General features: G+C 41.9%; 1 protein-coding gene and 1 non-coding gene across 2 annotated transcripts; one reads left to right on the top strand and one right to left on the bottom strand.

Moving 5' to 3' along the window:
• Positions 1-777: 777 nt before the first annotated feature.
• Trnak-cuu lies at positions 778-850 on the bottom strand. Its single transcript has one exon. It is a non-coding gene; the product is annotated as a tRNA-Lys (tRNA).
• Positions 851-1,078: 228 nt separating this feature from the next.
• LOC106812298 (deoxyuridine 5'-triphosphate nucleotidohydrolase-like) lies at positions 1,079-4,342 on the top strand. The gene is made up of 5 exons (XM_014816138.1): positions 1,079-1,286; positions 2,232-2,323; positions 2,717-2,836; positions 3,278-3,348; positions 3,697-4,342. The coding sequence occupies exons 1-5, from the start codon at positions 1,183-1,185 to the stop codon at positions 3,835-3,837; spliced, it is 528 nt and encodes a 175-aa protein (XP_014671624.1). The 5' UTR covers positions 1,079-1,182; the 3' UTR covers positions 3,838-4,342.
• The last annotated feature ends 8,188 nt before the right edge of the window (positions 4,343-12,530 follow it).

Below are 12,530 nucleotides of genomic sequence, written 5' to 3' on the forward strand. Positions count from 1 at the left end.
CCTCTCTTCTCCTAATCCCTCCCCGCCTCCATTGCCTTCGTCATTACTCTCATGCCCTCCTCTCCCATCCTCCCCCTTCCCTTGCCTCTCTCATCCGCCTCCATCCCTCCTCTCCAGTCCTCCCCCTTCCCTCCTGCTCCATCCTGCCCCATCCCCCTACCTCTCCTATCCCTCCCCCCTCCCCTGCTCTCCAGTCCCTCCCCTATTGTCCCCTCTCTCTCCCTCCCTGCCCTCCTCGCCGCTCCTCGTCCATCATCTCCCCATCCCCTCCCTCTCTCATTCCCTCCCCCTTCTCTTTCTTTATCTCCATCCGCTCCTCCCCCTCGTCTCTTCCATCCCATCCCCCCCTCCCTTCCTCTCCATCCTACGCGCCCCCCTTCCTCTCCATTCCTCCCCCCTCCCTGTTCCTCTCCATCTCTCCCACTGCCCCTCCTCTCCATCCCTCCCCCTATCCTCGTCTCCTCTCCATCCCTTCCCCATCCCCTCCTCTCCATCCCTCCCCTCCCCTTCCTCTCCACCCTCCCATCCCTCCTTCTCCATCTTCCCCCCTCCCTCCTCTCCTCCCCTCCTCTCCTCTCCCCTCTGTCCTCTCTCCTCTCCCCTCTCATCTTGCGTGCAGCAATTTTTGTTCATTAAGTTCTGATTTATATGGAATATAGCTCTTGCTCTCCCCCTCCTCTACCTGGATGGGGAAAAGACGATGAAAGAGAAGAAGAAGAAGAATAGTTGTGATTATGTATGATGAACGAAGAGTCATATTATAATTTTAAAAGTGAAAGCCCAACGTGGGGCTCGAACCCACGACCCTGAGATTAAGAGTCTCATGCTCTACCGACTGAGCTAGCCAGGCTACTGGTCTTACGCACAATAATTCTTTATAAGAGCTTTGCACATATTAACTATAAAGGACTTTTTTACGTTTACTTTTCTTTACCTATTATCATTCTTATATCGAAGCAGCTTGATCATCCACCATAAAAAGTATTTCGGCATCAAAAATTGTTTTCAAATATGACACTTAATTCTGATTGGACACATTACAGTCTACCAGCGTGTGGCGCTGGTGTCGTTTGTAGATTTCGCGCCAAACTTCAGAAACACTGGAACAAAAGTCACAGCTACAAAAACTGGTTGAAAGACGCTGTGAAAATATCATATTTTAAACGATATTCAACACCTTTAATGATGGCGGCTGAGCGAGCAGTACTGAGGTTTGCAAAGCTTTCAGAGTTGGCATTCAAACCAAGTAAAGGATCACAGTTTGCCGCGGGATTTGACTTGTACAGGTAAATTACCTTGGCCCCCGTTGCCATGGCTCAACACAACAAATCTCTTCGGCATCCCCGTGATGGGCCCATCAGTCATCACCCCCCTGTCCCTAGCATGGCTATGTCATAACCAAATCTAACTATACCAGTAAATATACAACATACAATTCTCCTTGGATATTGACCGGCTCTCAAAAAGTAAATGCCACAACCGTGACAACGTCATACAACGTAATATGTGACACTGGTTGCGTATTATTTATTGCTACTTGTCATTTGCAAATGGTTCCCAGTGTGAGTGTGGCTGAAGGGGTCGCCGTATCACTATCACTATCAGGTACTACAGATATGTACCCGAGGTACATATATATGTATACACAAAGTGTACCAGACTTGTACTACAGAAGTGTACCCTAACCCTAACCCTAAACATACCTCATAAAAATATAAACATAATACTAAACAACCTAAAACTACCTCGGGTACATATCTGTAGTACCTGATACGACACTGACCCCATCTGCCACACTGACTTACAGTTACAGATTGATCATCTGACTGTTTCGTACAAACACTACAATGTTGTCGCACCATTGTAGATGCTATAGTGCTTGAAGTTGTGCATCTTTGCATGATCAACATGCAAACTAGTTTAGGAACCAAACTATGCATCTTCATCAGTCACAGATTGAATGAGTGACTGCTGAAAACAAGTGTGGAACCTTTACTATGGGCAATTTCGCAATTCAAAATGGTATAGCACTGAGTAATGGGAGGAATGTACGCACAAGAAATTAGTGGATAGTGATAGTTTAGGGTTGTAACAGAACAAAAAACCACCCTTTTCAACTTTGAATTTCAATTCGTTTTCTGCATGAGATCTGACGATGGGGGTGATCATTTTTGACGAGAATGCCAAAAATATTTTTAATGTACGTGTTTTTTATTAATTGACACATATAGCGCATATGACTACACAGTGCCAGCAAGGGGACAGGTTCTAGCAAAAACTGACATCCAGGTTGCTGTGCCACCAGGTTGCTATGGAAGAATTGGTAAGTCTGACTTTAAAAGATGCTTGCCTGCATAGCGAAAACAGATTAACCTAGCTACTTACCTTTGATCTATTGCAATTAAATTTGGACTAACTGGAGCATAACCTCATTAAACTATTAGACTTGTTTTTCGTCTTCCCAGCATAAAAATGACCAGCATCTTGCCCTAGTAACCCGTGTGGTATAGATGTCACCGCATGTAGGCTGTGAGAACCAAATGAGATCCCTGAATCACACATGAAACCTGGTTTAATGAAGCAATTCAACATAACTAAGATGTATGCCACGCTCGCTGATGAAAATGCTAGTGCCTAGGGCGAGATTTTAACCCTGATCCTTCGATGTGAGTTTTCTATGCTAGCTATAATGTGCTCATCCTGCTGACTGTTCTAGCTCCAAGATCGGGTCTGGCAGCAAAACATTCCATTGATGTTGGTGCGGGAGTGGTGGATGCAGACTACAGAGGCAACGTCGGGGTCATCTTGTTCAATTTTGGACCAGACGATTTTAAAGGTGAGGGGCGTGGAACAGGATTGTATAGATCTGTACGTTAAATTGGTTTTTAAATCATTTCTGCAAATTTGTGGTCCAGTGCAGTGTAGATTAGAACGCTAACACGCAAATACCAATCTTGCTCACATAATCACGAACATCTGAATGTTCCTTATTGCATTTGTATTTTTTTTTCTGTGGTTCTGTACCCTTATTCCCTTTTTCCTTTTGGTCATTCTTACATATATGATTCATGTGCAGGCTCGTGCATTATACATCATTGTGTGGAATGGCTTGCACAACCTGTGTGTAGATATCCTCAAATTCTCTTAAAGTACACTGCTAAAGCCTTGTACTATCTTCATATACACTGCTTACACTACTGATGTATGCAGGGACTTGCAGCATTTTATTTCACAGGTCCTTAATCTAGCTCCATGTTCGTTTGTTTATCGCTTTCAGTAAGTAGAGGTGACCGTATCGCCCAATTGATCTGCGAGAAAATTGAATTGCCCGACTTGGAAGAGAGTGAAGTGAGTACCCTCCCCAACTCTACATGTTTATCTGTTATTCTACACAGCTGAGGTTGTAACATTCAAGTTCGTTTCTAGGCAGCGAGGAAAGTCTGACACTGGTATTCGCACATTGTATTGGCGACAGTTGTTGATTTAAACATTTGTTTACAAGATGTGGTACTCCCCCCAAGAATCCTTTAGATTGGGTGCATTTTGTGTGTAACCCAGCATTGCAGTAATGGTTTGATTGCTAGAATATGATGATAATTTTGCTACTGCTCCTTATTGAATCTTTACTCTTCTTATTGAAAATGATACCTACCCCCATGTGATGTATATTTATGGAAATTCTCCTCACCTCCACAGACACTGGACGACACAGCGCGAGGTGATGGAGGGTTTGGCTCGACTGGGATAAAACACGACTCGCAAGTCTGTGACGACGCGGCGAAAAAGCTAAAAGCTAACAATGGTGAAGCCATCACTGCCAACGGTGACAAAAATTGATGTTACTGTGTAGTGAGAAGTCGGTTGGTCAAAAACTGCTGATCTCTGTGAGGTAGAATTTCATGACACCATTGAACATATAGGAATGAGACCAGTGTATTTGGACTTGTTGATGAAAGCATTTTTGATAACTAGCTTGCTGCAGTTGCAAGACAACACAGCTGTGGGCATTTCAACACAACATTAGAGCCCTCCCCACATCAGATGTCTGAATTCACACCACCGTCTAGTTATTGAATCTGTTCATTGTTGGGTCATGGTCACCAGAATTTACAGCATTTGAGCGTTGTGCTCAACCACAAGATCAACTCGGTCAGTTTGACGCAAAACCAGTCTGATAAGTTTGGCGTGCTCATGCTTAGCTAGCTTTTTGTGCACTGCTTTCTCATATGCACATAATTGTACCGACTAAAAGACAGTTTTTGTTTATCATTGTATGTAAATCATTGTATTCTTTGGTTGTAATGCTAATACATGACTAAATATTTTTGTATTCTAACTGAAACCTATTTTTTAAATATTATTTGTCTTTTATACTGAATTGATCAAATACTCAAATCAGAGAATGAAATGACACAGAACTCTGAAAATTGTGAGAATGTATACCTTCCTGCTTTGGGCTTCACAAAAGCCACTTAAGTGAGGCAGAGTTCGAAAAGTGCATTGGGTTATTCAATATTAATATCATCCTATTTGCTTAACTTAGGGCAAGGCTGCCCAAAATTGGGGAAGGGGCAGAAAATGTGCACGAGAGCAACGCTGCTGCCATCTAGTGAGATAAAAGCTATCGGTTCATCTTGTTGCTTTACATTGATGTAGACCTTGGGAGGCAAGTGAACTAGCAACGCGCTTCGTGATCATCCCATAGTTCGGCCAAGACGAAGCTTCCTTCGGCTCCCGCGTGTTAACTCAGGTCGACAGGGAGGATCGGATTGCGGCTATAGGGCCTACTAACGACCCGCGCGACGTAACACCCAACGTGACCAACTCGCATCGCTCGTGGTGACTTGGCGGTGGGGGATAAGTACGACGGATGCATTGCAAGTGTCAGGCGGAATTCAAGGTCATTTCTAAGTCTAATGGAGAACCACACCCATCTTTATCGATTTCCTCCCCGCTGGGCTCGCTACCGGCAAACGTGTTGGTCACGTGCTGATGAAAATTTTGATTCAGTTTGCATCACTTGGATCTGTGATTGGTTGGCACGACACCAAGACGGGAGAATCTGGTTCCATCGAAAACTTGCTTGTTAAACTAAAGCACGACAATTTCTGCTCGCACGTTTTCATGAGTGGATGAATTTCCTAAAGCACGATAAAGTTGCTGACAAAAATAACTGGCGGAGCACCATGAACTGACAAATGTATATGCCTCTGGAATGAGTGACAGGCATCAAGGATGAATATTTCTGTTAGTTTGTGCAGAGCTGCCCCAAAAATCATCAATAATGGTGTTTGAACAGCTGTTTGGAGGTATATTCATCGGGTATTCATTGATTATCTAACCGATTTTCATGTTCTTATCAATTCTATAATTGAATTAGATCAAAGAAAAACATTTCTTAGCAAATGCAACTTTTCAATTGATACCATTGTTTTATTATTTTAATTAGACAAAGTTACTCTTACATACAAGAATATGATATGAATAATGCCAATATAACCGCAAACTAGATTGTCTTACTGTTTCTTAATCTACAACTAATAGTTACATACCTACATGTACTATACATGTACAGCTTTAATTTTTTTTAATTACTCATTAGGAATGTAATTTAAAAAAAACAAGATTGGAACGTTGACGAACTCATTTGGTTCAGTTATGCCACATGTAATGTATGTCGTGCTATATACAAGTATATAAATTATCATCATTACTAAATGCCTTTACATAATCTCTCAGACTACATAGTTCTGATCCATTGCCTTGTTACCACTGGGCGATGTAAATGAATAGGTTTTAAGTAGTACTGGGCTTGCTCTTCTGAGAAAGACTGGTGATGATAGAGAGTGGTGCTATTCTGAGATAAAAAACAAAACAAGTTGATTAGCACAAACTCAATGAGATAACACTCATCAGCTACTTGCTTTCATTACATGGATCTAAATGAGATTGCATTCAGACACTCACGCAAACATAACCTCACGCACGCACGCACGCACGCACCCACGCACGCACACACACATGAATATATGGACAGAGGACTGCCAATACATGGCCACACCAGCTATAATAGTACTAGCTAGAGCAGCATTCCAGGTGAGCTCAGCACTGCCTGACTCTCTACTCACATAACTTGTATTTAAACAGAAACAAAATGAAAGTGTCAATGACACTGTAGCTCACCACAAAAAAAGGACACAAATGAGTGAGTGAGAAGAAGTCAGTTTTAATTGAGCAACCATCGACGTACATTATAGAAACGAAGAGTATATATGGGAGAACTCCCATTATATACTCTTGATAATTATGTGTAATTTTTTATGTGAAAATAAATGGTTGAGATGTGAAAGTCTGAGATGTGGGCGAGTGATGGCGTTACACCTAAATGATCGCCATTTAACGTTTTTATAATATTCAGATTTAGGCACTGCCTAAAAGCGGAGCTCCTGATGTGTAACGTGTAAGATTGAGAGGATACGCTTATTCCACGTAGCTGCTATATACCACGTGACAATGGTGTTTCCCTGCCCACAACACAACTTTTGTCAAAGGTTAATTGGTTGCATGGAAGTGTTTACTTCGTATGAGTTTTTCTAGGCGGTAGCACACGGTTGCCATCTGTATATTGCAATAATAATTTATAAACCAAAATGAATCACAATTTGTGACGGTTGGACGGACGTACGACGAACGACGACCCATGGCAATAGCTCAGCTTGACGATGTCAAGGTGAGCTAAAAATACACTAGAAACTTACCAGCACATATAAATATAATTGTATAAGTATAACAGCAGCATCTACTACAAAACTGTGTATTTATTTATATAGCTATCAATTATTATTATTATAAAAGCTACTGCTATTATTGTATACCTACCATCAGATTTCACAAAATCAATGGGTTTTCCTCTATATACCAACTCTTCGCCAATGCCAGTTGCTAATTCGCTGACCTCAGTCATCAACCTCTGTGGGTACCTGCAGATGGAAACAATATTTGATTAGAAAATGTTCTACCGAAAAAATCAAAGGTCAGAACACTCACATCCCAATGATAACTGTGGGCGATTTTTTTTTCTGAAGTATTACCTACCCCAGGTTGGCAATTGTGAAATAGAATTACATGCTTCAATAGACTTATTTGAATGTACCGGTAGTCATGGAGATAAGGAACTAGTCGCGTAGACAGATTTATTGCTATTAAGTCTGCAGCATGCACATTTAAAAATATAACACATGGTAGGCAACCATTTATATCATGTCACATATAGAGTAATAAATTTCAATCCATCCTTACAATAGCAATTACTGCTTATATAATAATGGTCTGTGATTTGGGTTTATGTTCGATTCTTGGTTATCTATCAAAGACCAGTGATGCTACTTCTTCATTTGCACCTACCTACAACCCATTTCCATAACGTTGACATAGGTTTGTGCAAGGCATAATAGACGATCTTCTTCAAATTTATCATGGTACGAAATCAGAAATTTCTTCTTCTTGATCCAGGTTTCACTACTTTCATGTTCCAGTTTGTACTTCTCCACCCAACTATCATCCGCCATCGTTGCACTATCTAGTAACATAAAAGCAAAATATCAACTGTTATTAACTTTTATAAATGGAGTGAAATTCCCTTATAGCCAGATTGTGGAATTTTATGCTTTGCTTTGATTTAATTCCTATAAAATCAATTTGTAATTATTTACAAGAGTAATGTGAACTTTGAACTATATAGGGATCAAATTAACATTTGAAGAAACGAGACTCCCTATCACCTAGGTAAATACTAAATACCATTAAAATGCTCCAACATAGCATGCAACCATTGAGCCAAAATCGGCATAATATAATGGGTTTTTGCTCTGTGTTACCATTGGACCAGTGGCTTTTTGCTCAATATTGGCCCATTATTGATTATCCAACGACTTTTTTTCAGAATATGCCGACGTTGGGTCAATGACATTTCGATCAACATGGCCCCATGGCGTTTTTCCACTCCACTGGTACATGCCGAGATTGGGCCAATGATCAGCATAGGCGATGGCTTTTTTCAAGTAATGACAACCATGAGTCAACGTTGGGCCAACGCAGCCCAATCCTAAGGCGCGTTCACACGGACGTTTTTAGCCCGAGCCCAATTGGGCCCGCGCCAAATTTGGCTCGAGCCGAGCGTTCACACAGACGGTTTTTCGGGCCGTGCCAATTTGGTCCCATCGAAAACGTCGGAACAGGCCCGAGCCAAATTTTAGCACCAGCTAAATCAGTTGAGCGGTAGATGCCGCGAGTGTCGAACGTGTACTTCAACGAAATAAAGTCCAAAACAGTATAAAAATTTGATCAGGATGCACGTTTTCAAGATTGATAATTGAACTCGGAACGGAAGCAAACACTCTGAATCATCTCATGCACAATGGCGTGCGCGCTATATGTTGCAGCGGTGTATTGGACGGTGTTGAAGTGAAGTTATTAGGTCAAATCAAACATTAAGACTATTACTGGTACTGTTACTGGTAGGTCTAGTAGTAGTACTGACAAGTTGTATTTATTAACCATCATTTTATTATTGAAACGGTCCAAGTGCCTGTGACAACGACCCCTTGGCTGCGTCATCCACGTCAAGCACTCAAACAACTGTGAACTGACAACGAAAAAACAAAACATTGCAAAGAAAACACAATCGATTATCTAGATTATTTCATGAACATTTAAATTACACAGCGGCTTCAACGTTACAGCAAGTAATTGTACCTTTGGACCAGAATTATTCTCGTGTTTGCAACCGGTGAAAACTCATGTGAACATTAATTTTTGTCTACTCGCGCCATCTAGCGTGGGAAAACCGAATATTTATTTTTTTATTTTTTTATTTAGGTAAGGTAGGTATATTACATTTGCAACTAATAATATCACATAAAATGGAAAAAAAAAACTACTCATAGAAAATATTTATCTAGATCAAAATTAAAGACAGCTACACAAGAGGTATGGCAAAGAGAGTGGATTGGCTTGAAGGTTCACGTTATCACACTAAAACAGTGGGATTCCTTTGTGAGTGTGCAAGGTTTGTAAATTAGCTGTTTCTCTTTTCCCATCACCATTTCTTTTTCTTCTTCTTCTTCTTCTTCTTCTTCTTCTTCTTCTTTTTCTTCTTCTTCTTCTTCTTCTTCTTCTTCTTCTTCTTTTTCTTCTTCTTCTTCTCCACTCTTCCGCCTCTTTTTTTTATTCTTTCTTTTCCCCCCTCCTCCTCCGCCTCCTCCTCCGCCTCCTCCTCCGCCTCCTCTTCTTCTTTTTTATTCTTTCTTACTTCTTCCCCCTCCTCCTCCGCCTCCTCCTCCCCCGCCTCCTCCTCTTCTTCTTTTTTATTCTTTCTTCTTCTTATCCTCCTCCTTTCTCCTCCTCCTCTTCGTCTTCTTCTTTTTTTTTCGTCATTTACTTCGTGTTTTTTTCTACAGTTTTGCTGACGAGCATAAATGTCACGCGACACACTGCAGGGTGTCCCTATGCGTGACGCATGCAGTCAGTGACCCGTCGCTCGCTTCAATCTGTATTATATTCAATATATACAGTGGTACGTACTCGCAATAGATGCAGCTAGGATTTGTCTATTCTGAGAGCGATGAAGGTTAGATGGTGATGCAAAGGACGGGGAGAATGTGAGAGAGGATAGGAACATAGAGACCTGGTCAGGAAAATGGATTGAGGAAGTGAGACTCACTGTTGTTTTATGACAAACGTGAATGCGTGATTACAGAAATTTGTAGGTGTATACTATTATTTATTCACTTATTATCAGGATATGCCCTAAAATTCTAGGGTGTAGTATTCTTTTAAAGCGAAGGAACATGTGGGAAATCAGAGAGATGGAGATGCAAAGTTTGACATGTGGATCGAGACATTACACAAATGAGAAGGGGAACGATTTTTTTAAGGGTGCGGGATTCAACCATTTAAATCGGGGATCCGGGAAATAACAGAATTTTTTTCGTGATTTGGAAATAGGAGTCAAACGGTGCAAGGGAAAACCAAAATTGCGATTTTTAAAATTGTGATTTTTTTAAACCGGGAACTGGAAAATTGACGCATAGTTTACCAAGAAAACTGGTAATAAATCACCTTCTCCCCCCCCCCAATTATGGCGTAGCTAGAATTTGCAGAGAGTCTCTATACACGCACACTCTACTCTATATCTCACTACATTGCTCAGCAGGTAGAATTTCATATATAAAAGGCGAGCTTGATCTTAGAAATATTACGTGGATTGTAAGATGGAGCATAGTTTGTGCGGTTCGGTTATCGTATATCTTTAGTTTACCATAGTTCTTTCTCTCTCTCTCTCTCTCTCTCTCTCTCTCTCTCTCTCTCTCTCTCTCTTTCGCCTTCTCTCCCTTCTCTCTCTCTCTCTTCTCTCTCTTCCCTCTCCCTCTCCTCTCTCTCTCTCCCTTCTCTCTCTCTCTCTCCTCTCTTCTCTCTGGCTAGCTCTCTCTCTCTCTCTCTCTTCTCTCTCTCTTCTCTCTCTCTCTCTCTCTCTCTCTCTCTCTCTCTCTTCTTCTCTCTCTTTCTCGCCTCTCTCTCTCTCTTCTTCTGATCTCTCCTCTCTCTCTCTATATATATTATAATATATATATATAATATATACTATATGTATAAACGCATAATAAACGCTCACACATACTCTCCGTGAGGACGTTAAAATTAAAACTGAGTAAGCGCTTAGCGAAATCGCAATCTCCCTCTAGCGTTTTCCGGTTGCTAGATTTGTATACAATATTGTTTAACGGAAAAAAATATAAAAAACGCGGGAACTTTCTTTTACAGGCGCGGGAACTCAATCCGTAACGTCATGGCGTGGGTGCTGGGCGCATGGTGGCTCGTATTCATAAACAGTTTCGCCTACACGATATCCGTGACGTCATCGCCTGACAAAGCGATGACGATGATGATCAAAGGACCCCGGTACACATATCGACGTAGATTTCCAAACACGAACGATAAGCGACATATATAGCACAGATCATGTTTATACACTATATATAACAACTATAAATCACAGCCATAAACACAGACACTAGTGGACACTGCATGGCGGATATGAATGAAAAGGATGACGTACATTCTGATCTTAACATATACATGCACGACGTCGATGTAATACAAGCTTTTTTTACTCAATTTCCAGCAACCGACAGTCGTACGAGCGTCATTTCTACGGAATAACTGTTTAGTTACTATTATTTACACGCTGATGATGTAAGCTACGATTGCTTAAGCGTTCACAATCTAAATACCATCCAAACATACGGACTCAATCTAAGGGTAGAAATTCCGGGATGGATATAGAAGACAATCACATTACTCCTGACAGCATGTTATCAACGTGAGGCTATTCCTAGCCATACGACCCCAGGGTAGCGAGTTCGGTTCACCTAATTTTAACACATTTATCTATCTATCTATATCTATCTCTTTCTCTCGTTCTCTTTCTATCTCCTCTTCGCGCTCCCTCGTTTTTATCTCGCTTTCTATATGTCTCCATGTAGCTCATTCACCGTCACGACATGAAATCGAAACGCCGCTTACGCAATAGCCGAAACGCTTGCACCATGCGGCTGCAGTGACGTCACTAAATTTCAAATAACTATCGGGACGGGCAATTAATAGCATTCTTCACCGGAAATATTAAACAGTTCGGGGCGTTTCTGTGAGAGAAAAAAAGTTCGCCAGATTTTATCGCGACTTATCGTACGATATTTGTCAAGCTTGTACACGTCGTTCGTAGGCACTAGTATAAATACCTATCAAGTATATATATATAGATGTGCACCGCTGACTTGAACACAGTTTGCTAGGTCGCATGCGCCGCTCGCATCGATACCGCCTCAGCTATATACGCTTGTCGCCTGATGATGACACGACGCGAGTGAGAGAGAGACAGCAGGAGCGACGCTAGATATACTATTATTAGATAGACTCTGTTCTCTGAAGACGTTTGTGACGCTGTAGCAGCGATCCGACCGCTGACACCGGTGACACATCACAGTGACACAGCACAGTGACACGGCACAGTGACACATCACAGTGACACAGCACAGTGACACGGCACAGTGACATATCATAGTGACACATCACAGTGACACAGAGAGGAGACGTGGTGCACGCACAGCGCTCGGGGGGAAACATGAACAACGTCTACATTATCGTCTGTAGCATTGTCGTGACGTTAGTTGATCTTAGCGACGGGTTGCCGGCGCTGGGGAGCCTCCAGGCAGTGGACGCTTTCGGACTCAAGCACCAGGATCCGGGTCTGGCGCGACCAGCCCGCCTCTACACATCGGCAGGTACCGGTAGGCAAGCCTTTATGATTTAGCATTATTCCGCTGCTGCTGCTGCTGTTGTTGTTGTTATTGTTGTTGTTGTTGTTTTTCGTGGTGGTGGTGGTGGTTATTGTTTTCACCCTCTCCCTCCCTTTCCTCATCTTCCTCCTTCTTTCTCCTTCTCCTCCTCCTCCTCCTCCTCCTCCTCCTCCT

Source organism: Priapulus caudatus, unplaced genomic scaffold, assembly GCF_000485595.1.
Source record: "Priapulus caudatus unplaced genomic scaffold, Priapulus_caudatus-5.0.1 Scaffold631, whole genome shotgun sequence".
NCBI lineage: Eukaryota > Metazoa > Priapulida > Priapulimorpha > Priapulimorphida > Priapulidae > Priapulus > Priapulus caudatus.

Excerpts from the sequence above, each read along its gene's own strand:
- LOC106812298 (XM_014816138.1), top strand. The coding sequence starts at position 1,183 with ATGATGGCGGCTGAGCGAGCAGTACTGAGGTTTGCAAAGCTTTCAGAG. Across the intron at positions 2,837-3,277 it reads TGGACCAGACGATTTTAAAG|TAAGTAGAGGTGACCGTATC; the intron begins GTGAGGGGCGTG and ends TATCGCTTTCAG. Across the intron at positions 3,349-3,696 it reads CCGACTTGGAAGAGAGTGAA|ACACTGGACGACACAGCGCG; the intron begins GTGAGTACCCTC and ends TCACCTCCACAG.